Below are 24,098 nucleotides of genomic sequence, written 5' to 3'. Positions count from 1 at the left end.
ACCTTGGTTAGATATTGCGTTTCATAGCACACTAATCTGTACTCTCCTCACAATCAGTAAAACTGATGGATTTCTGCCCTGAATTAGTATTCTTGCAAATTGTCCAGATGTGTACAAGATGAAATGCTTTGACTAGTTATCTTTTTCCAGCAGTACCCAAATATTTAAGTGTTTGTGTTTTGAGCGATTAAAAAGTGATCAGGCGACAGACTTGTAACTTAATTGTAGCAGATCAGAATGCAAAAGAAATGAAAAAGTAAGTAGGAATCAGAAGATGTAAACATGGCATAGGTTTTATTGGCCTCGCTAGCATTTACTCAGAAGTATATGTTACAATGCAATCCTGTCCTTTGATTTATTTTAAACATTGTTTTACCTTTGGAGAAGGAATGTAGTGTTTTTTTTATATGAATGCCCACAGCTTATAGCAATGCTATCATTTTGGATCTGAAACATGTTGTTGTTGATTTGTCCATTCATTTGATATTCAGCTGCGAAGGTGAGTAAATCCCGGTGGTCTGATCCTGCGTGATATCTTTCTCAGTCTTGCATAGAATCCCTACTGTGTGGAAGCAGGCCATTCATCCCATCAAGTCTACACCGACTTTCTCAAGAGTATCCCACCCAGATCCAAGCCCTAAACTCTGTCCATGCATTGCCCATGGCAAATCCAACCAACCCACACATCCCTGGACACTATGGGAAATTTAGCATGGCCAACCCGCCTAACCTGTACATCCTTACTGGGAGGAAACCAGAGCACCTGGAAGAAACTCCTGCAGATACGGGGAGAATGTGCAAACTCCGCACAGACAGTGGCCAGAGGGTGGAATTGAACCTGATTCCCTGCTGCTGTGAGGGAGCAGCACTAACCACTGAGCCACCATGTCACACAGATATGGAGGCAAGGTTAACCTTCACAAGTTAATTTTGCAAATTACAAATCTCTTTTCCCTCTTCTCCCACTCTTCTGATGCCCTCGGAGATTCCGAATTGGAAACGGACTCTGTTGGAGTTTCCTCAGTTGTCCTCTGGTGCTTTCTAACCATGTTTACATGACAGGAGTGGGTCTTATATCTGAGCCTGATTTTGCCAACACCCAATGCTGATGTAACTCTACTTCCCCGCAGGAAATTGGAATCTGGACAGTGACTATAATTGCTGGTTGATGTAATTACCTTGGGAAAGATTCAGAGCAGAGCAATGCTTAAAGAAATTAAATTAGTAAGATAAGATTAAAGAACAGATCTGTTATTGTAGACAGTGCAAACTTGGAGATGAGCTCATAGAGTTTTCTACAGTAATGAAAAGACTGGATCCTACACCGATTTTTAACAGATTATTCCAGTGTGACAGTCTGGGCTGGTTCAGGAACATGCACTTGGACTAGGAACAGTCTGGAGATTGAGTCATTCTTCCTTCGCCTGGAGAGTAATGAGCTTCTGCATGACATTGTATGCTGAGGTGGTGGGTCTTGACTTACTGTAGGTTTCCCAGAGAGAGCTGGAGTAGTTCCTGACCTAGGCAGAGATTGGATCATGCAAAAGGTACAGGGATAACACATGGAAACAAGGGCCGAGGAGAGTGTAGTCCACAAAATCTCTTTTGAAGTTATTAGCCAGCTCTAGATGGGGTTTAATCCAGACAACTTGTTAGGTGCTGCATTTAGAGAGATCAAATGCAAGAAAACCTTTACAATAAAAGTCAGGAACATAAAGAGCATTGATATCCAGAGGGATCTGAATATCATGCAAGTCCACAGCCCCCTGAGAGTAGGAACTCAATTGGAAAAGGTGGGAATTAAATGGTATGGCATGCTTGCCTTCACCAGTTGGGTTGATAAGAATGCCCACAGCTCACTGCAAAGCTATCACTTTGGATCTGAAATAGTTTATAAAAGTATAAAAGTTGGCAAATCACATTGTCGCTGTTTAAAACCTTAGGCCACATTTGGAGTATTGTGTGCAGTTCTCGTCACTGAACTATAGGACGGATGTGGAGGCCATTGGAGAAGGTGCGAAAGAGGTTTGCTAGGACGTGACCTGGATTGGACTGTGTCAGTTTTAAGAGGTTGGACAAACTTGGGTCAGAGTCATAGAGATGTACAGCATGTAATCAGACCCTTCGGTCCAACCTGTCCATACCGACCAGATATCCCAACCCAATCTAGTCCCACCTGCCAGCACCCGGCCCATATCCCTCCAAACCCTTCCTATTCATATACCCATCCAAATGCTTCTTAAATGTTGCAATTGTACCAGCCTCAATCACTTTCTGTGGCATCTCATTCCATACCCCTACGACCCTCTGTGTGAAAAAGTTGCCCCTTAGTTCTCTTTTATATCTTTCCCCTTTCACCCTAAACCTATGCCCTCTAGTTCTGGGCTCCCTTTGCCTATTTATTCTATCCATGCCCCTCATAATTTTGTCAACCTCTATAACGTTACCCCCTCAGCCTCTGACACTCCAGGGAAAACATCCCCAGCCTGTACAGCCTCTCCCTATAGCTCAAATCCTCCAACCCTGGCAACATCCTTGTAAATCTTTTCTGAATCCTTCCAAGTTTCACAACATCTTTCCGATAGGAAGGAGACCCGAATTGCAGGGCGTTGGAGGCAAAGGGATGACCTGATGGAAGTGTATTAAAATTGAGAGGCTTGGATAGGGTGAATAGTTGGAGCCTTTTTCTTAGAGTTGAAATGTCAAATACAAGGGGGCATAGGTTTAAGACGAGAGGGTGAAAGTTTAAAGGATGTGTGCAATTTAAGTTTTTTACACAGAGGATGGTGGATGCCTAGATAGAATAACAGAGTTTCAAGATGCATTTAAGCAGACACATGACCAGGCAGAGGACATAGGGATACAGACCCCATGTGTTGGCAGATGGGATGAGTTTAGAATAGCATCTTGGTTGATGAAGATGTTGTGGGCCGAAGGGCCTGTACTGTTCGATGTTCTTTTTCCACTTCTGTAGTTTAGTATGGATGTGTCAAATGAGGGGGAGTCAGGGTAGAAAACATTTTTAACTTTGCACAGAGGTTGTTAGCTGTATGCAATGGACTGCCAGTTAAGTAGGGAATGTGGCAACATTCAAGAGGGAAAAGAAGATTGTCAAACAGAGTGTAAATGATAAATGGGAGATAGCATTTGGGAATGTTCAGGATTGGGCAGATAGAATGAACTGATTCTCCCTTTGCTTTGACGGATGAAAGTTCAGAAATAAAACCATTGTTCACTGTCTAGGTTGGTGCCATTTTATGTATTATAGAGTTGCACAGCACGAAAAGAGACTCTTGGTCCAACTTGTCTTTGCTGACCAAATATCCTAAATTAATCAAGTCCCATTTACCAACATCTCGCCTTTGTCCCTCTAAACCCTTTCTATTTGTATACCCATCCAGATGTCTTTTTAAATGTTGCAATTGTACCAGCGTCCACCACTTCCTCTGGCAGCTCATTCCTTATGTGCACCATGTGAAAATGTCACTCCTTAGGTTCCTTTTATAGCTTTCTCTTCTCACCTTAAACCAATGGCTTCTAGTTTTTGACTCCCCTGTCCTGGGAAAAAGACCTTGGCTATTCACCTTACCCAAGCCCCTCATGATTTATAAGGTCATCCCTCAACCTCCTACGCTCCAGGGAAAATAGCCTCAACCTATTCGGTCTCTCCCCATAGCTGAAACCCTCCAATCCTGCCAAAATCTTTTCTGAACTCTTTCAAGTTTAACAAAATCTTCCCTATAGCAGAAGACTAGAATTGAATGCAGTATTCCAAAAGTGGCCTAAACAATGTCCTGTACAGCTGCAACATGTCCTCCCAACTCCTATACTCAACGCAGGAGTTGGGAGGTCATGTTGTAGCTGTACAGGGCATGGTCATTATCAATAAAGGCAAGTGTACCAAATTACTTCTTCGTTACCCTGTCTACCTTGACACCACCTTCAACGAACTATGAACCTGCACCCCAAAGTTTCATTGTTTGGCAACATTCCCTAGGGTCCTACCATTAATTGTATAAGTCCTGCCCTGGTTTGCCTTAACGAAATGTAACACCTTACATTCATCTAAATTAAACTCCATCTGCCACTCGTCAACCCAATGGCCAATCTGATGGAGATCCCGTTGTATTGTGAGGTAACCACCTTCACTGTCCACTACACCACCAATCTGGTGTCATTTGCAAATCCAATAACCATGCTTCCGATATTCAGTTAAACCAAATCTTGATTTACAAATCAGAGCCCAAGTGTTATGTTTGGTGCCACTGGAGAAGTGGAAGAGGGTACTGGTTTTGTGACATTGCCACTCACCCTGTCTGACTCCGCCCTCCTCAAATGTTGTGCTTGCTCGGCAACAGAGTCAATTCTATTTGGATCTTCTGTTTCTTGCACCGAGATTGACTTTCAGAATGTCTTTATATTGAGGTTAAGGAATTCCAGTGCTGAAGGTACTTGTGCTCTGTTGACTGTAAAATACTTCTTTAATTTGGTCTGTGGGAAGCCTCTATGTGATGTAAATGAACAACTTGGATCTGAATTGGTCTGAATCTGCTGTCAATATTCAGTGTTCGGGAGTCTGTCCTTCCAGTTGATGTTAATCTTGAGCAGCGAAGGTGGAATGCATCTGATTGTGTAACACCAACAGGCTGTCCACACCTCGTAACTGTAGAGAAGTGATGCGAGAATCACTGCCTGGCAGACTTTGACCTTTTGTTTTGTGACAAACTCCACGCACTTGCCAGAGTTTGTGGATGAGCCTGCCAAATTCTGAGCTTGCGCTTGGCAACAGGCATCATCCAATGTGATGCTGTTGGAGCCGACACTCCCAAGATAGCAGAACAGCTAAACTGAGGGGTTATGGGGTGACAGGAGCCTGGTGAGTCAATCCTGGTCGAGGAAAGTCTGCCAGGTTAAGTGCCACTGGGGCATCGTGAGGCCTTTCCCAGGACCTAGGACCTTGGTGATGGACATACTGCTCACGAAAAGCTGCTGGCAAATCAGTGCTGGTCACTGCTGCTATTGCATCCATCCCAGATGAAAAAACCAGGCTAAAGTGGGTGATTGACTGTGGCAGGGGGAGGAGATAATGCAAAAGGGGAGGGGAGCACATGTAGCAACAAAGGCAGGCGTGTGGTATCCCCTTTCCCAATGCTGTGTCCCTCACTCAGGTACTGACTCTCTTTGAATGGGTTGGGTTGGTCTTTTGGGGCCAGTAAGAAACTTCCAAAAGGGTTTGTGTTTGGATTAAACCCTACAGTGGGTAAGAGCCTTCATTGGGCCAGCATGGGAAGGCTAACCTTTGGTGTAATTGAGGTGGAGGTGGGAAGGGGCAGAGTCTTCACACTCTCTACCTTCTCTCCTGCCCCATCACCAACTTATTGTAAAACCAAAATGTTTGAGTCTTGGGTCAACAAAGCAGCTGGGTGTTCCCAGATTATGTATAATCACCAAAAAACACATTCGCTCAGTGTCTGAGCAAATGGACTGCAATGGTTTCTACCAGTTCTATACATACCCAGGAGTGGGCTAAGAAGTGACGATGAAATACAGTGTGGGAAAGTGTGAGGTCATGCACTGTGGTAGGAAGAATAGAGGCATTAACTATTTTCTTAATAGGGAGAAAATTCAGAAATCTGGAGTGCAAAGGGACTTGGGAATCCTAGTCCAGGATACTCTTAAGGTAAGCCTGCAGGTTGAGTTGGTAATTAGGAAGGCAAATACCATGTCATATGTCTTGGGAGGACCAGAATATAAAAGCATGATGTACTTATAAGGCTCTGGTCAGACCATATTTAGAGTTTTGTGACCAAATTTGGGCCACATATCACAGGTCCAGAGGAGGTTCACAAGAATGATCCCGGGAATGAAAAGCTTAACATATGAGGAACATTTGAGGACTGTAGGACTATACTCGATGGAGATTAGAAGGCTGAGGGGGGATCTGATTGAAACTTACAGAACATTGAACGGCCTGGACAGAGTGGGTGTTGGGAAGATGTTTCCATTGGCAGGAGAGATGAGGACTCAAGGGCACAGCTTTAGAGTAAAGGGGAGACCCTTTAGAATAGAGACAGAGAGAAACTTCTTTAGCCAGAAAGTGGTCGATCTGTGGAATTCATTGCCACAGAATGTTGTGGAGGCCAGGTCATTGAGATAGACAAATTCTTGGTTGCCAGAGGGATCAAAGGTTATGGAGGGAAAAAATGAGGACTGCGGATGCTGAAGGTCAGAGTTGAAGAGTGTGGTGCTGGAAAAGCACAGCCGGTCAGGCAGCATCTGAGGATCAGGAGAGTTGATGGTTCAAGCATAAGCTCTTCATCAGGAATGTGGGAGAGGCCCAAGGGGGCTGAGAGATAAATGGGAGCGGCGGGGGAAGGTAGATGAAGGTAGGGGGTGAAGGTGATGGGTTGGAGAGAAGGGTGGAGCGGATAGGTAGGAAAGAAGATGGACACGTAGGACAGTTCAAGAGGGTGGTACTGAATTGGAAGGTTGGATCTGAGATAAGATAGGGGAAGAGGAAATGAGGAAACTGGTGAAATCCACATTGATCCTGTCTGGTAGGAGTGTCCCATGACGGAAGATGGGTATTCTTCCTCCAGGCGGTGGGTGGCTAAGAGTTTGGCCATGGAGGAGGCCCATCTACCTATCGCATATGCAGCTGCCTCCCCACAATTCCCCCCACCCCGCCTCTGCCTCCAGCCCCACACCCCTCCCATTTATCTCTTAGTCCCCCTGTGCCTCCCCTTCCTCCGACCTTATGGATGAAGGGCTTATGCTCGATCCTGCTGTCCTGCTCCTCAGATGCTGCCTGACCAGCTGTGCTATTCCAGCTCCGCACTCTTCAGATCAACGGTTATGGGGAGAAAGGTTTTTTAATCCCATTTTCCCACTTTCAGCCGTGATTGAATAGCAGATCATACTCAATGAGCAGAATGGTTTAATTTCTGCTCCTGTGGTCTTCTGATCCTTGTTTCTAAGAGGAGACGAGAGTTGGCTCGTACAATATCAAGCCAGCAGTTTAATACAGTAAGCAGGAATGACGAAAGGGCACAGGTCTTTGAAAAGGGATGTTAGATAAAAGTCCTTTGAATTAGGTTTGGCTGTTAACCAAATGTAGAATGCATCTCCATGAGGATCAAGGGAGCGATCTCCACAGTGGCTGGAGTCATGCCTGGCTTAAAGGAAGGTGGGTCTAATTGGCTTTCACCAATCAGGCAATCTGCCATCTTAACCATCCCTTCCCCACACCACCAATGCAAAGTGGCAACAGTGTGTACCATCTACAAAATACACATCAGCATCACTCCAAGGCTGTAGAATCCACAGCAGCTTCAAACCTGAGATCCCTACCATTTATAATATCAAGGGCAGCAGTCATAGGGAAATACCACCACCTGCAAGTGCCCTTCCCAGCCACTCACCATATCACCATCTCTTCAATGTCACTGGGCCGAAATCCTGAACCTCCCATCCTAACGCTGGGTGGGCCTACATCTGAGATGGGTTCAAGAAGATGGACTCACTGAAACCTTATCAAGGACAACTATAGATGTACCTTGAGTGAGCTGCTCAAATCCTGAGAACGGATTCTTAAGAAAGGGAGCAATTTAAAGAGTACGGCCATAAATTTCAGATACAACAGCTGCAAGTTGTTAACTTCTGGTCAAGTTTAATTTGCAGCAAAAACCCGGGGAACATCCTGCAGGAGTAGTTACAAGTAGTAGATAATAGGGCTCGGTTATTTTAGAACACCATGAGGATACTGCAGGAGTGGAGGGTGTTAAACACAAAGAGTACTTTATCTGATGCATTGACCTAATGGTCTGCAAGTGTGTAAGCTTGTGTCAATCACTTGAGAAAATAGCTGTGTCCGGCCTGCATCCTGCACAAGAGAAAAAAAATTACTTTCTTGTGTTAAACAATTAGTCCACTTTTCAAATTTGATGTTTATCCCCATTCTGTCCTGTATGCCTAGCTGACAGTATCCTAATTATTGTAGGTGTGAGATTACATACATTTAAAATGTTTCGGTAACATTGGAGTTGATGACAAATGGAACAAGTCTGAATGCATATTGCTCAGCGTACAGGTTAAACATTGTCATCGTATACACCACAACAGTCCCTTAGTTCAGGTATTTTCCACAGAGGAAACAGAAACACAGAAAAGCGGACGTAGGCCATTCAGCCCTTCGAACCTGCTCCACCATTCATTATGATCACGGCTGATTATCAAACTCAGTAGCCTTTTCCCATTTTCCCCTATATCTTGTGACCCTTTTAGTCCCAAGTGCTCTATCTGACCCCTCCTTGAAATCATGCAATGTTTGGGCATTATCTGCTTTCATTGGTAGCCAATTCCACAGGCCCACTATTCTCTGGGTGAAGAGGTTTCTCCTCTGTCCTACATGGTACATCCTGTAGGCTTTAGACAGTGACTCCTCGTTCTGGACTCCCTGATATTGGAAACATCTTTCCTGCATTTAGCCAATCTGGTCCTGTTAGAATTTTATAGGTTTCAATGAGACCACACACACACAGACACAGACACAGATACAGACACACACACACCTAATGGATCCATTCTGTCATCCCTGCCATCAGTTTTGTCAACCTTCACCACACTCCCTCTTTGGCCAGAAACATTCTTCTGCAGAGAAAGATGCCAAACCTCCACACAATATTCCAGGTGTCATTGAGGTTCTGTAAATCACAGCAAGGCATCCCTACTCCTGTAAAGTCTGATCTGCTGCACAGTATCCATGGGGAAATAGTTGACTTAACGCCATGTAATTGAAGAAGCTGGTAGAGATTTGGCTCCATGAATAGCACCTTGAGCTGGTGGAGAGCTGTGGATGATTGGGAGCTCCTTGCTTCTGGTTGGGCCGTCTATGGCGGCAAGGTTTGGGGCAAGGTGCCAGATGGTCCAGAGGTCCTCAATGGTAGAACAGGTGAAGGGTAAGAGACCGTCTCGGCAGTTGTGAAGGTGGAAAAAGTTTGCTGCGACAAGGTGGTCCCAGTCATTGTGGCTTAACACCTCCCTGAAGTCTGACGTCCAACCCATCAGAGTGGGGAGAATGCTCCAGGGACCTCTTGTGAGACAGAATCACGCTGGCTTCTTCCAGGCCCCTGTGGAGATGGAGATTGATGACGGGGTAAGGGCTGTGAAGTCTGGGAATACTGAATGAAGGATCTGCACACTGGTGACAGATGTACTGTATTCAAGTCATTGGATCCCTCTGTTGGGAAAGGAGTGTCTTTGGAAGTAGCATTGGTCACTAAGCAGTCCTCTTCAGGATATCCGCTACTCACCCAAAATGGGGAAGGACTTAGAATCATAGAGCCATACAACATGGAAACAGATCCTTTGGTCCAACTCGTCCATGCTGACCAAGTTTCCCAAAATAACTAATATTACTTACCTGCGTTTTGCCAATGATCTAAATCTTTCCTATTCTTGTACCTGTCCAAATACCTTTTAAATATTGTAACTGTACCTGCATGTACCACTTCCTCTGGCAGTCCATTCCACACGAGCCACACTCTATCTGAAAAAGTTGCCCCTCAGGCCCCTTTTAAATCCTTCTCCTGTCACCTTAATAATATGCTTCCTAGTCTTGAACCCCCTCAAGGTGCCCTAGAAACAGGCTGTCCCACTCACCCGGCTTGCTGCATTACCATCCTTACAAATAAAGTTGTTCTGGTCACTGATGCAGGCTTATGTTGTGCATATAAGGCTTGGTATGAACAATGTTTTCGGTAATGGGCTCAGTGATACAGTGCCCATTCTGGTGAACCAGCAAAGCGCAGGTTTGAGATTTCAAGGCCAGTCAGTTTGGATATTTGGATTCAATGAAGGTGGTCATTATTGGTTAGACCTAGGATGAAACAACTACAAAAGCAGCTAGATACAATCTGTTATTATAACGCCTTTAGCGTAAAGGGACGTCCTGAAATGGCATAATTAAATCAAATCTGACAGTGAGCCAGGAAAGGAGATATTAGAACAAGCAACAAAAAGCTTGCTGTAACAAATTGAGTTTAAGGAGCATCCTAACCAGTGATGTGAACTGTCTTGGGTGAATTTTCCAGAGCTTAGGTTAAGAAAGCTTTAGGAACAAACTGTCAACTACTTTTAAGCTTTTAGCATTTTTTTTTTGGGTGGGTGCATTCTGTGTCCAGTCTTTTGCTTGTTTTCTGAGTCAGTGTGAATAAAGAAGTGGCCTGCTCCAGAAAAAGTGAGAATAGCAGCTAACATGACTGGTGAAGCCTCAGCAAGAAATATTCTCAATCAATCAACAGGACAAATTAACACAAACTCTTGAACCTCTTGGGGAAAGCAAGAGAAGCCAGTTGAGTAAAAGATGCTAAGAGAGAAAAAGATGAATTTGAAAAGAACACATCTGAAGATGTTAAACCTGACCAAACTATTTTCTAAAAGCTATTTTCACAAGAGAAAACTGTTGAAGATGATTTGAGAAGCTTAGAGGATGTCAACAGGACTAGAATCAAGGGTAAATGTAGTAGGTTTCCTTCAAATATTCACTTAACATATCCTTCATTAAGTCAGATAATCTATTTAGCTTTAATAACAGCCCATTAATGAGGTGCCGGTCCAGATAAGGGGGCTTAAAATGAACAAATCCTTCAAGATGAATGAAGATTTAAGATCGGATTTACAAAGTTCTGATGATCACTGTGGGCTATTTACAAAATGTTGAGGGGTCTCTCCTAGATCAGTGGCAAGACATAATTGTGCTTACATTTAAACAAAGGTCATAAAAAGAAACAGACATGAGCAACTGCCGTCATCAATATCAGATGAAATAATGGAATTAATTTTCAGGTGAAAACTTGAGGAATCTCTATTGAAAGTGTCATTGTAAATAGAAATTAACAAAGATTCAGATAATCTCAATGAACTCCGAGATGTGTTTTTGAGCGAGCGGATTATAGAAACCCTGATGATGTGTGAGATCTAGACTTCCAATACTTTTGTGTTATTTTGCTTGGAGTATTGGAGACTGGAGGTGAACACCAGCTAAAAAGTTCACTGAAGGGAATGAAGCCGAAAAGGGAATGAGGTTGTGACAACTGGGATATGCCAGCAACCCAAGTGGATGTTTCTAATTTAAATGTTGTTAAGCTTCACAGATGGGTATGGTCAAGTTAATTTGGCAGATGAGAACAGACAAATGATCAAGAGTTGAGGGCTCAGCACCACTACCTTCTTTAGCACGGTTTCAGATGGTCAAAAAATGCTGGTCCTCCCAGCAGTATCTGCATCTCATCAATGGGTAAAAAATAAAAACCTGGTGAGTAACATGGGTAAAACTGGTAAATAAAATTCAATACCAAATGTAAGAATTTACATATGGGAACAATAAATGGATAGGGTTTACATAGTCTCCTGTACTGGGGGTCTTGTGGTGCAGTGTTAGTGGCTCTACATTTGGACTGCAAGGCCTGGGTTCAAGTCCCACCCTGATCCAGAGGTGTATCATAATGCCCACCCTGGAAAGTCTCACAAACGGCAAATGACCAGGTATTCTGAGGTGTTCATAGACCTCTAGTTGCTGCTGAGCTGTAACCAACAAATTAAACAGGTTTTGAATTACATTGTGAAATGATTGCAATGCAAGTCAAAAGATGTTATGTTAAAATTATACAATTTGGATCACTATCGTAAGGACGTCCCAGGAGTTAGAATTGGGGTCCTTGCTTTTCTTGATATATCTTAATTATGTGGATCTTGGTGTTTACAGGTGGTATTTAACTTGGAATTGTTGTAATCTGTGAGGAAGACAATATGAAACTCCATAAAGTCATTAACATGTTGGTGGAGAGGCAACGGAAGAGGTTCAATGCAGAGAAGTGTGAGATGATGTACATTGATTGGGAGAACATGGAAGGTCAACAGAAAGAAGATGGTACAATTCTAAAAGGAGTGCAGGAGTAGACAGGAACTTGGGTGAACAAATGAACAGGTCATTGAAAGTGACAGGACAGGAGGAGACGACACTTAAAGTAACCAATGTTCTCAGTTTCTAAAGAGGAATAGTGTACAAGAGCAAGGAATTGATGTTGAACTGGTACAAGACACTTGTTAGACCTCAGCTGGAGTATTACGTAGAAGGTAAAGTTGCCATAGTCCTGCCAGACCATTGGGCTGCTCTGTCATTAGCAAGATAACTGGTGGTGATTTAACCTGAAGGTCACCACGCCTCTGGTGAAGGGAGAGGTTGAGGAGAGTCCTTCAAGGTAGTCTCAGCCAGTGTGGGAATTGAACCCTTACTCTTGCTATCACTCTGCATCACAAACTAGCCATCCAGCCAATTGAGCTAAACCTTCAGGGCAACTGCTGAGGAACAGAGCTTTTCCACCATCAAAGGCAGAGACTTTAAGCAGATTATTAAGAGGTGTCCAGGATGAAAGAGAGAAAATATTTCAAATTGTATATTATTGCATCCTGAGAACATCTCCAAAATGTTTTACATCAGATGAGTTACTCTGTATTGCAGTCATTGTTTTTTATGTAGGCAATGGGGCAACCAAATTATTATGGCTAGTTCTCTTTAACAACATGTCATTAATAGTGTTGTTTTTGGAAGTGCTGGCTGTGGGAAGAATGTTGGCCAGTGCACTAGATATCTTCAAATAATGCAAATATCTGAACATTCCACCTGTGCTTAGGTTACCTTATCCAGCGAGTTGTGCTTTAACTTGAATTAGTTGTCCAGATTAACCTTTTCCTATTTTGCACAATGTCACCCTCCCCTTCCAGCCTTTTGTCTGGCCGGATTGATGCCATTTTGTTTTTGTGAAAACCTGTTCAGTTGAATAAAGAGCCCTGACATTGTTGTTATTATTTCCTCCCCAAACACTTAATCTCTAGTGAATTTCATTTGCCATTATTCCGCACTTGTAAATCTCATCTAAGTCATTTGGGGAAAGCAGGGGCAAATCATTAGTCTTAAATGGGCCAGATGAGATGAGGAGAAATTTCTTGTCTCAGAGTGGTGAACCAGTGGAATTCACTACCACAGAAGGCAAGTAAGGCCAAAACATTGAATGGTTTTTAAGAAGGAGATAGCCCTAAGAACTATGTCTAAAGGGTATGGGGTAAAAGCAAGAACCAGGCGCTGCATTGGATGATCACCCATCATTATTGTGAATAGTGGAGTAGGCTCAAAGTACTCCTGTTTCTAGTTTCCAAATTTCGGATAAATTGCGCTATGTACCGCTATGACTACTTTTCTCACTGTCTGCTTGTTTATCATATAATTAATTACATGACAAATCATGACAAGAAATGTAAAAAAAAAACAGGAAGAGTTACCACTAGTCAGCATCAACAACAACTCAAATTCATATAGCCTCTTTGTCATGGAAGGAACTAAAGGTGCTGCGCTCTGCAATCTGTGACTCTGTGCCAAATATTATTTACGAAGAGGCATTAGAGTGGATGACTCAAAACTTGGTTTTAAGAGTTAACATTTGAGGTGCAGCTTTAAAAGAGGGAAGGAAGTTTGGGGTTTTCAGGAAGGAATGCAGAGCATGCTTGAGTAGCCGAAGGCACGGCTACCAATGCTGGACCAATGGAAATTGAGGCTGCTCAAGACCAGAATTGGAAGAGCATGTGTCTCGAAGGATCAGAAGAGGTTAAAGAGATGAGAAAGCATGAGGTCGTGGAGGTGTTTGGAAGACCAGAATAAGAAGCTTAAAATACACCCAATGATTACCAAAGAACCAAGTGGATGAATGCAGTGTGGTGTAAATTCGGTTATGGGCAGCAGAGGTTTGGATGATCTCAATGTATGGAGGAAAGAGGATTGTCTGAATAAAGCTTGATTGAGATATTATAGTGAAAGATAATTACAAGTGTTTGATATAGTGCAGAGCTGTAATTGGGAGTTAGCAAGTTTCAAATTAATAACCGTGAGGTATTGTCTATAATTGGCTTACATCTAAAAAAAAGCTTTGATTTTTATCATTAGATTTAAGAGTCACTCAAGTGTTTACCACTTTTAAATCTATTTATAAAAGGCAAATTAAATTCTAAAGATGACCTTGATTAAATGGAGGAAAGCCTTAATCTGTATAATTGGTGTAGACAGATTGATAATATCTTAAATATAAGCAGAAATTGCTGGAGAAACTCAGCAGGTCTGGCAGCATCTGTGGAGACAAAGCAGAGTTAACATTTCTATTTATAATTATATTCCACTTCCTGTAGTTTAGTTATCCTGCAGTTTTTCTCTTTGCGTCTTTAGTCATTTTTCCTGACCTTTCTGTCCTAACATTATCCTCTTGTCTCTCTAAACGTGGCTCCTGTTACTTTTCCCCTCTTCATTTTTGTCTCCCAACTGTGTACCCTTTTGCTCTAACTTCTTCCTCTTTTTCTTTTCTCTCTCTCTCTCTCTCTCTCTCTCTCTCTCTCTCTCTCTCTCTTTCTAGCTCTTCACTGTCCCATCTGCTTGCTTTATCTTTTACATCCAGCCTCTCAATTTTCCCTTTGTGCAGTCTCACCCTGCTGAATTTCTCTTGTTTCTCTTCCCCCCCACATTTCCCAATTGCACACCCTCACTGCATCTCTTTATGCCAGTCTCTCTCCCTCTCTCTCTCTCGGGGTGAAAAGGTACACTGTATCATTGTCTCCCCACTTCTCTTTCCTTGATGATTGCTATTCCTATTCGTCCTCCCCTGGGGATAAATCTCTGATGTGATAATTCTTCCTCCCTCACTTTCCAAATTGGAGAGCTGTCTGGAAAGTACAATGAGTTTAAAGAGAACGTCTGTGGGTTAATGACCTTAAATTCACCAGGCGCGCATTGCAGCTTTAAGCAAACATTCGATAACTGGCCAGATGGAGCTTGATTTTTTTAGCTTTGCACGGCTGAACACTGCTTGATATCATCTTTCATTCCAATCAGTACTTTCTTGGAGCTTCTCAAAGTTCCTTTTGTAGCTGAATTCTCAAGTAGATCAAATCTTTTGATAGCTCTTCTTTTTTCGAATTTCAAATTTTTTTAACCTTAATTTTATAATTTTATCTGCCTGCATATCTTATATTTCTCCCTATCTTCTTATACATCTCTCTTTTTCAACTTCTTGTTTTAGTGTCCCTTTCCCCATCCCCTCTCTCACTTACGTTTCTCAATATCTCTTTCAATCTTTCTTAATTCCTATCTCTGCCTTCCTGTCTCTCCAATGTTTTGCTAATCCCCTATCTCAAGCCACTGTCATGATCTCCCAACCCTGCTCTTGCCCTGCACATGCGTGTACACACACACGCACATACACCACACATGCAGGCACATATGGTGGGCGGCACGGTGGCACAGGTGGGCGGCACGGTGGCACAGGTGGGCGGCACGGTGGCACAGGTGGGCGGCACGGTGGCACAGTGGTTAGCACTGCTGCCTCACAGCGCCTGAGACCCGGGTTCAATTCCCGCCTCAGGCGACTGACTGTGTGGAGTTTGCACGTTCTCCCCGTGTCTGCGTGGGTTTCCTCCGGGTGCTCCGGTTTCCTCCCACAGTCCAAAGGATGTGCACGGCCAGGTGAATTTGGCCATGCTAAATTGCCCGTAGTGTTAGGTAAGGGGTAAATGTAGGGGTATGGGTGGGGTTCGCTTCGGCGGGTCGGTGTGGACTTGTTGGGCCGAAGGGCCTGTTTCTACACTGTAATGTAATCTAATATGCGCATACATGCACATATGTACATATGCACATGCCTGCACAGACATGCACGCACATACCCTCTCACCCATGTACATGTACACACAACATAACTGTTAAGTTAAAGACATGGATAATAACATTCTGGGATTAATGGATGTGAGCAACAAGGGAAAGGGCAGGAATTTCACTTTAGATTTTCTCATTTTAAGCGTATCAGGTTTCAATTTTTCTGTCATCATAACCGTCACTGTCATAGAGCATGTGGTGGGGTCAGAATCAATTATAGATTTCAGAGTAAATTGGATATTACCTGAAGAGCATGAAGGGATGAACAGAATTGCTCTTCATAGAGTTGTTACAGCATGATGGTCTGAATGATTTCCATTTGTGCCTGTGTGTCCTTCTGCAGAAGCAGTTCACACAGTGTCACTCTACTGTCTATTCTCTGTACTTTTGCATGGTTTCCTTTCTGGGAACAATCCAATTTCTTTTTGAGTGCTTTTGATTGACCCTGTCACCACTACACTTTCAGTCATTGCAGACCCTTTCTGGGAGGTTGTAGTGCTGTAATAATGTCATTGAATGAGTCGTCCACAGTCTGCAGGTTCACATTCTGGGAGTGTGGTTCAAATCCCACCATGGGAGATGGTGAAGTTTCAATTCAATGTTTTTAGAAATGTTATGAAATGCCTCTTGGTGTTACGTACACACGTCGACAATAGCCTCATTGATTTTATCAAGAATGATTTTTCCTGAACAGAATTGTGCTGGTTACCCTACAATTACCCACATTTTTCCAAGATACGCTTAATTTTGTCTTGAGTAATTATCTCTAAAAGTTTCTCTGCCACTACATTTAAACTGTCTGACCTTGAATTTGTTGGTCTTATCATTATTATGCCTTTTTTTTTTGAACAAGGGTGTAATGTTTTATAACTCACTGGGTGTCTGGCACCAATCCTGATTCTAAGCAAGCTGAGAAAATTATGAACTGTGAATTTGCGATTTCTAGACTAACTTCCCTCAGTTTCCATGGATGCAACTCATCCAGTCCTGGTGTGTTAATCAACTTTTTAAATACAGGCAACATATCCGATACTTCCTCGTTATCAATTTTAAACCTTCCAAGAGTTTGAGCTATCTCCTGTTTCACTGTGATCTGGACAGTAGCTTTGTTCTTGTTGAAAACTGATGTAAAGTATTCATTTCACACTGTAGGCTTGCCCCTTGCTTCAATATGTAATTCCCTGTTTTGTCCCTTAATTGAGATCTCTTTTATGTTAGCTGCTAGTTGCTTCTCATACTCTCTCTTTGCTTCTCTTACTTGCGCTTTCAATTCCCCTTTGAGCCTCTATAGTTAGCCTGATTCTCAATTACATTACCCACCTGACATCAACTACAAGCACATTTTCCCTGCTTCCTCTTAGTCTCTATCTTTTTCGTTGTCTTCAGAGGTGTTTGTAGTGCAGAACAATGCAGCACCTCCATTGGACTGTCTCGTGGATTTTCTGCTTCTGTCTCAAGAGTAGGGCTCGACGCCATGTTTTTTTTGACCTCAGATGCATGTGTCGCTGAATAACACTGATGGCACCTAGCTCCTAAAAACACTAGAGAGATTTTTGCTAAAATAAATAAATTGGTATAAGCCGTGATACTGTAGCTTTAAGATTAAATTCCACACCCTCCCTTCCCGTGCCACAATAACCCTGGTAATCAAATCACCGTGTGAATAAGCCTGGAATGGCTGCTGACCAAATCTTTTAACATTTGTAAACTATTAGCACAAAAGCCAAATTAAAAAAAAATGAAAGGCCTTTCCTCTGCTTCACTAAGATTTAAGCTGGTGAAATTTAATTTTGTTCAAGCTCCAAGCTGAGACAGAGAATTTTGTTCTTTTTATTGTTTAATCAAGGTGGGGGGTGGATGGAGGGGCGGGGGGGGGGGGGGTTCCCTGTTTGCAATGCTATAGCATTGTGCAATGCTATAGTCCAGGCATTAATGTAGATCCTGCAATACATAGCTCAGCAACAGCACAGCATTTTCTTTGCTGAATGAAGGTTATAAGACGCGAGGGTGGTGAGGAATGAAACACCTTTCCATTCTGACACTGTTGTGTGGAAGGGGGAGGTCAGCTGCAATGCGAAGCTCTGTCGGCCCCTCCAGCATGCCTCAACTCCCAAGGGGAGATGTAATTGAAGCGCTTACGATGATTAAAGGCAGCGGTGGGGTAGATAGAGAAAAACAATTTCCTTTAGTGGAGGGATTGTTGAGGGAGAGTGGTGGTGAGGGAGCTGCCAAAGAGAGGCACCTCGTTTAAAATTAGTCAATGTGGGTAACAGCAAATATACCACACACACACTCACTCTCTCTCACACACATAGGAATCTAGACTTCCCCCTGCAGCACGCTTCTGAGAATGTTAGAAACTGAGATGAGCTTTTTATTTTTGAAAAATAAAACAGAACATGCGTCAGATTTGACTCGCGACATTGCTTTTCTCTCTTGCTGCACGGATGCTGCCAGACCTGCTGAGGCTTTCTAGCATCATGTGTCTTGCATTTCAATATCTTTTGCTTTTCACAAAATAAAAGAGAAATTGCTGGAAAAGCTCAGCAGATCTGGCAGGCATCTGTGGAGAGGAATCAGAGTTAACGTTTCGGGTCCAGTGACCCTTCCTCCATTCTGCTGAGCTTTTCCCACAATTTCTGCTTTTCTTTCTGATTTCCAGCATCCCCAGTTCTTTCGGTTTTTATTTTGCTTTTAAGAGTTTGATTTTTTTATTGTTGCTAGGTGAGTTTAACTGTATGGTCCAGTATTCCTAACTTAATACTCGAGTCCAACACTGCAACATTATTGAGATTTGCAAGTCCCATGATTTGTAAGCCCATCTTTTACAAAATGATCGTGATCCAGTTGACAAGGTTAAACAGGTAGAAAGCTTTAGTGAACTGGCCTGTGTCAGGCATAAATCTTCTTTTAAAATAGTAAGTCTGGAATTAGTGACATTGAACTCTTCACTTCTCACTTTGTCAATATTGTGGCCAGTCTGAATGCCAGGATATTTCCCTTTAATGCTCCATACCTTTTATGAGTTGAAAGCTGAGTGGAAGTTCTGTCCTGAGGAGACCTGTAAACGATTGAATGCGACGGCTTGAGTGTATGTAAATCTGCTGAAAATGCAGCGAAACATGTCCGGGCCTATCATGGGGACGTTGTCAGATAATGTCAAGGGTTGAGTAAATGGTAGATATTAAAATGACACGAGAAGCAAGGAGGAAATGTTTAGGGAGGGAATTCTACCTGAAAACCTAACTTCCAACATGGGAATGTAGGAAATAGGAGCAGCAGTAGATCAAATGGCCCCTTGATCCTGCTCTCTCATTCCATACGGTAAGCTTAGAGATCAAGTCCATTTCTACAAATCCTGGGATTCTCTGGGGGTGCAAAACTCAGCCTTGAGTTTATTCAGTGATGGTGCATCCACCGGGATAGAGCAATCCTAAAGATTCATAACGCTTTGAGTGAAGAAGTTTTCCTCATCTCCGCCCCAGCACTTCAGGTGGCCATGAGAAGCACCACATAAATGCAAGTGTTTCCCGTCTGCCTAACTCAAGTGACACCATCGGGGAATAATTACTGTCTGTAGAATGGCGGCTGCATTTACTCCACAGAGGTAGCTGTTCTTCAAAATAACTCCGAGCCTGTGAAGATCTGGGAGGTGAAAGCCTCTTGGTTTTCATGAATCCGGTATTAGCTAGGATTCGATTGCTGACGATGTCTTCACCTTGTCTTTTCCCCCCCCCCCAGAGCATCAGTGGCAGCTGCCCCCCACCGCGATACTTGTACAACCCATCGAGCTTTGCATTTCGCCCGCTGAGCACCTTGGCCCCCGTGAGTCCAATGGCTCCAGTTGAAGAACCACCATGTGCCTACTGAAGGATGTGCTGACCCTTTTCTGCAGAGAGCTGCCTGGGAGGCGAGTTGTGACAGAGGAGCAGGACTGGGACTCCCCAGCGGGCACTGCCAGGCGTGTGCCTGCCTGTTGGAGCAGTCCGTAAGAACTGATTATTTTTGACAGATTAATGTGATCAAAAGTATGAAACTTTATTGCTAGGACGGGCTTTGTAACATTCCTAGGTCTGTGCTGGAGCTATTAAAGAACAGTGGATGATGGACATTGAAATTTCTACCCTTGTATAAATAGTTATATTAAATAAAGGAACACCTTTGTATATATTTATGTCTGTGTACTCAACTGGCTGCTTCAGCGGATCAACACAGAAACGTAGGAAAGAGGAGTAGGCCAACTGACCCTTCGAGCCTGCTCCACTTTTCAATATAATCATGGCTGATCCTCCAACTCCCTATCCTAATCCCACCTTCTCCCCATATCCTTTGATCCCTTTAGCTCTAAGAACTATATCTAAATCTATGGAAGCATTCAGCATTTTTTTGTGGCTGAGAATTTCACAGGCTCACCACTCTCTGGGTGAAGAACTTTCTCCTCATCTCAGTCCAAAATGGCCTACCCAGGGTCCTTAGACTATGACCTCTGGATCTGGACTGGCCGTCACCTGGAACATCTTTCCTGTGTTTACCCTGGCTAGTTCTGTTAGAATTATATCTGCTTTATTGAGACTCTTTCTCCCCCTCCCCATTATTCCAAACTCCAATGAATATAGTCATAACCGATTCAGTCTGTCTTTATACACCAGTCCTGCCATCATGAGAATGAATCTGGTAAATTTTCATTGCACTCCCTTGCCAGAACATCCTTCCTCAGGAAAGGAGACTAAAACTGCACACGATCCTCTAGCTGTGTTCTCACCTGTACAAGTCCAGCAAGACATCCCTGCTCTTGTACTGAATCCTCTCACTATGAAGGCCACCATTCTACCTGCCTTCTTCATTGCCTGTTGCACCTACACACTTACTTGTCAGTGGTGTACAGGGACACCCATGTCTCGTTACACCCCTTTTCCCAAACTATCGCCATTCACATAATAATCTGCCTTCACAACATGGGTGCTGGGGAAAAAATAAGCACTACCGCAATAGAAGGAAAAAAAAAAGAAAAAAATATAAACAGGAGTGTCAGAGGGTCGTTTCACTCTGAAAGCTGGCTCTGAGGGAGCTGGATTAGTAGGAAAAAATAATCTGCCTCCCTGTTTTTCCTACCAAAATGTAGATTATCTCACTATTATCCACATTATACTTCACCTGCCATGCATTTGCCCACTCACCCAAATTTTCCAAGTCACATTGTATCCATGACACAGTTCACACTCCCACCCAGCTTTGCATCATCTGAAGATTGAGATGTTTAGTTCTCTCATCTAAATCATTAATATATAGGGTTGCTGTTACCAAGATAATGGTGCTAAATAGGGATGATTCTTGCATTTAACTTTCTCCCCACAGCAGTGGTGGTTGATTACTCCCTAGCTGGCCCTCAGTTTGATATGGTTATAGGGTAAGCATCATCCTCCAGACCTGATGTCTGGCTGCCAACATTTTTGCAGAGGTGGGAGTGTCAGGAAGGTGAGATCTGTTCTCTTACCCCTCCCCACCTCCCATCCCCACGTATACTTAACCTTTTAGCTGTATCTTCCATCCACTACCTCCGTGACGTCTTCCAGACCTACAACCACCAACAATCTCCAATTTTGACTCTTCCCTCTGCAAGCCCCAATTCTGGCCTCCAGTGCATTTCCGATCACCTTTAGCACAACGTCAATGGCTGTACCTATTCCAGCTCCTAATTCTTCTGTTCAGCCTCAGATTCTCACCGATTTTCATTGTGTTCATTTGGCGAGTGCAAAGCGTCCTGTGGGATGGAGCCGGAGTTGCTGATGGGTGGATGATGTGAGTGGAACAGTGGGCCGGATTCGACCAGAAATCAACCAAGTGTCAGCTTTGGTGAGTTTCTGGGAGGGCTCCCCAATCATTGTGAGCCCCAGTAAACTTTCTCGGGCTGTTCTCCGAAACCTGCCTCATTGGTCAGGTTCCATGCCCCTGTGGTGCTATGCTCGTTGCTGTCTTCCCTCTCGCCTGAGGGGGAATGTTCTCACCACAGCCGGGACCTTCCGAATTCTGGGTACTAGAGCTAGTTTTAATGACCAGCCATGGTTCCCAGTCAAATGCTGCCAACCAGGAGTTACCCTTCACCGTACAGGTAGTGAGAGGGGAGCCAAAATAAAATAGTACAGATGACGCGTCATTGCAAATGCATTAGCCCATTAGTACATCTATTGCTATTTAAGAGCCAAGCTATACAGACTACTTGACCCTAGTTTCATTCTATCTCAGAACACTGACTCAGCGAGGGCAATGTCCCCCCCCCCTCCCCTGCCAATGCCCAGGTATTCTATAGCTTAGTCATGCTACTCCGTCCCCCACTCTGTGCAATGGTTGTGCAATGATTCTCCTTCCTGCAATAACCCATGCCCTCCATTATACTTGTCTCCCTCCTCTCATAATTATTGACCCCCCCTCTCCCCACGCCCCCCCAAAGCATCCCAGCATGCTGCCTTCAATCCCCACAGTTGACTTCCCCAACTTATCGAACACGGCAGTAGCTGCGATAACCTCCCTCTAATGACTTTTATTAAGCTGATGCCCAGGACGGATCATGGCCACCCCTCTGACTGACTTGGATGGAGAGGCCGACTGATCTCTGGGGAACTCTTAGACCATGTTTGCATGCACTGTAGGCTTTTAGGACTAACCATGAGCCACTGCCCAGGCTGTAGAGATATGAGGGCCCTCACCCTGATCAGCCCAAGTAGCCAACTGACCATGTCCAAACCTCTGGACTGTTAGCCAGGTGATGCCCTTAACTTACTCTGTTGGGACCCTTTCACTGAAGAGTATCTTCTGTGGCCTGACTGAGGACTACTCCCCTCAGACTTGAAGGCATTGCTGTTTGTTTGAAGTATATACAACACGATTGCTGCATACAGTTTTGGCACATGGTTCCACTGTGACATAGAACTAACTGTGCCATTAATTGATCACTGCTGACAGCCATGACTAGCTGCCTGGCTTTGTGTCTACATTAAACAACAAGGCAAGACAGATGATCGGTGAGTCTTTAAGCTCTGGCTGAGGGACCAAAGCATAAAAAGATCAGGCAAGGCAGAGATGCTGTGAGAGTCTGAGTAGGTGAACAGTAAATAGGTGTAAAACAAGGACCTGTGAGGAGTACCCTGATTGGATCCATGAGGTGATAGTTTGAAGATGCACTCCTTTATAAATACAAGCCTTTCTGTATTTCAATCAGCAGAACCCCTTATTCTGACACTTATTCCTCTCAACAGTGTTGCTGTCCTCCTTAAACAAGGGTATTATCTTGGAACTCCAGTTCTTAGACTGCAGCCTTAAACCTTTCCAGGAGCTCTTTCTCTGGTATGTCGTTAGGCTGACTGCCCCCAGTTATAATGATTCTTATAATTGCAACAACATTACTTCTAAGAACAAAAAGCAATTACAAATTCGGCTGGAGTCCCCACCCTGGAAATTCAGGGGTGTTTAGCTCTGAGCGTGGGAATGGGACTTTGGATGCAGATACAATCCCTACACCTAAATTATCAGGTCTAAAGCGGGACAGATATTGACCCCGATTCATGTCAGGCTGGTGGAGCAGGTGGAGTTCACTGATGAAGAGTGAACCAAGGTCAGTCACAGGTAACCAACTTGCTCTTTGGGCCTATCGCTGTCTCTCGAAACTACTTCCCCTGGGTATTTGAAGTTTGGAGCTATATACCTGATTTTCACCTCTCTCTTATAGGAGGTGCCTTTAAGTCCAGCATGAAACTCTTCACACACCTTCCTATGCACAGTCACCTCAAAATAAAAATTCTCTCTCACAAACAGACATGTTCACAACACACACACACATACCCACAAACAGACATGCATACACAGACTCGCAAGCATAGAAAGAATTCACACACACATGTTCACAACCACATAGGAAACGGATGCATGCTCCACTGCTTGACTGAGAGAGCCAGATGTCTGGATTTATAGAAATATAATGAAAAACTCCCTTCTGCAGTTTCTGCGACTCGTTCCGTAATCTTCAGCGATAGGACGTTGTAGCGTGTGCAAAACGTTTGACTGTGCCACATGTGCCAGCTGAGCTTACAATCTGCCAGCTCATCCTGATGTGCTTCTTCACAGACCTCGAATTCAGTCCAGTTTAGGAATGAAACTCCAATTCTCTCATATCCTGATGCTGCTTAGCTTGGGTCACATTTGGGAATCAAAACCATACAAACTTCCTTTGCACGCAAAGGATGTGACCTGCTTATTTTAAATATTTACAATTTTAATTAAAGCAATAGAAAAGAATCTTACACAAACGTATTCATTACAAAGCAAAACCTCCAAGAAGATGGATTTTCAGTCATTC

General features: G+C 43.6%; 1 protein-coding gene across 6 annotated transcripts in view; it reads left to right on the top strand.

Annotated features, from left to right (window-relative positions):
- LOC122548499 (uncharacterized) overlaps window positions 1-19,916 on the top strand; it is a 172,672-nt gene extending 152,756 nt beyond the window's left edge. For 4 of the 6 annotated variants that reach the window (XM_087983494.1, XM_087983492.1, XM_087983501.1 and 1 more), the window contains one exon: window positions 19,490-19,916. In XM_087983494.1, coding sequence (XP_087839620.1) covers window positions 19,490-19,618 — 129 coding nt within the window. In that variant the 3' untranslated portion in view covers window positions 19,619-19,916. The remainder of the gene's footprint in view (window positions 1-19,489) is intronic. The other 2 variants (XR_015754504.1, XR_015754503.1) reach the window with 1 other exon arrangement.
- Window positions 19,917-24,098: the final 4,182 nt, after the last annotated feature.

This window comes from Chiloscyllium plagiosum, unplaced genomic scaffold (assembly GCF_037043375.1).
Source record: "Chiloscyllium plagiosum isolate Xiang-an unplaced genomic scaffold, Cpla_swu_hap1 HiC_scaffold_3, whole genome shotgun sequence".
Classification (NCBI taxonomy): Eukaryota; Metazoa; Chordata; class Chondrichthyes; order Orectolobiformes; family Hemiscylliidae; genus Chiloscyllium; species Chiloscyllium plagiosum.
This window is presented reverse-complemented; position numbering and strand designations above follow the sequence as displayed.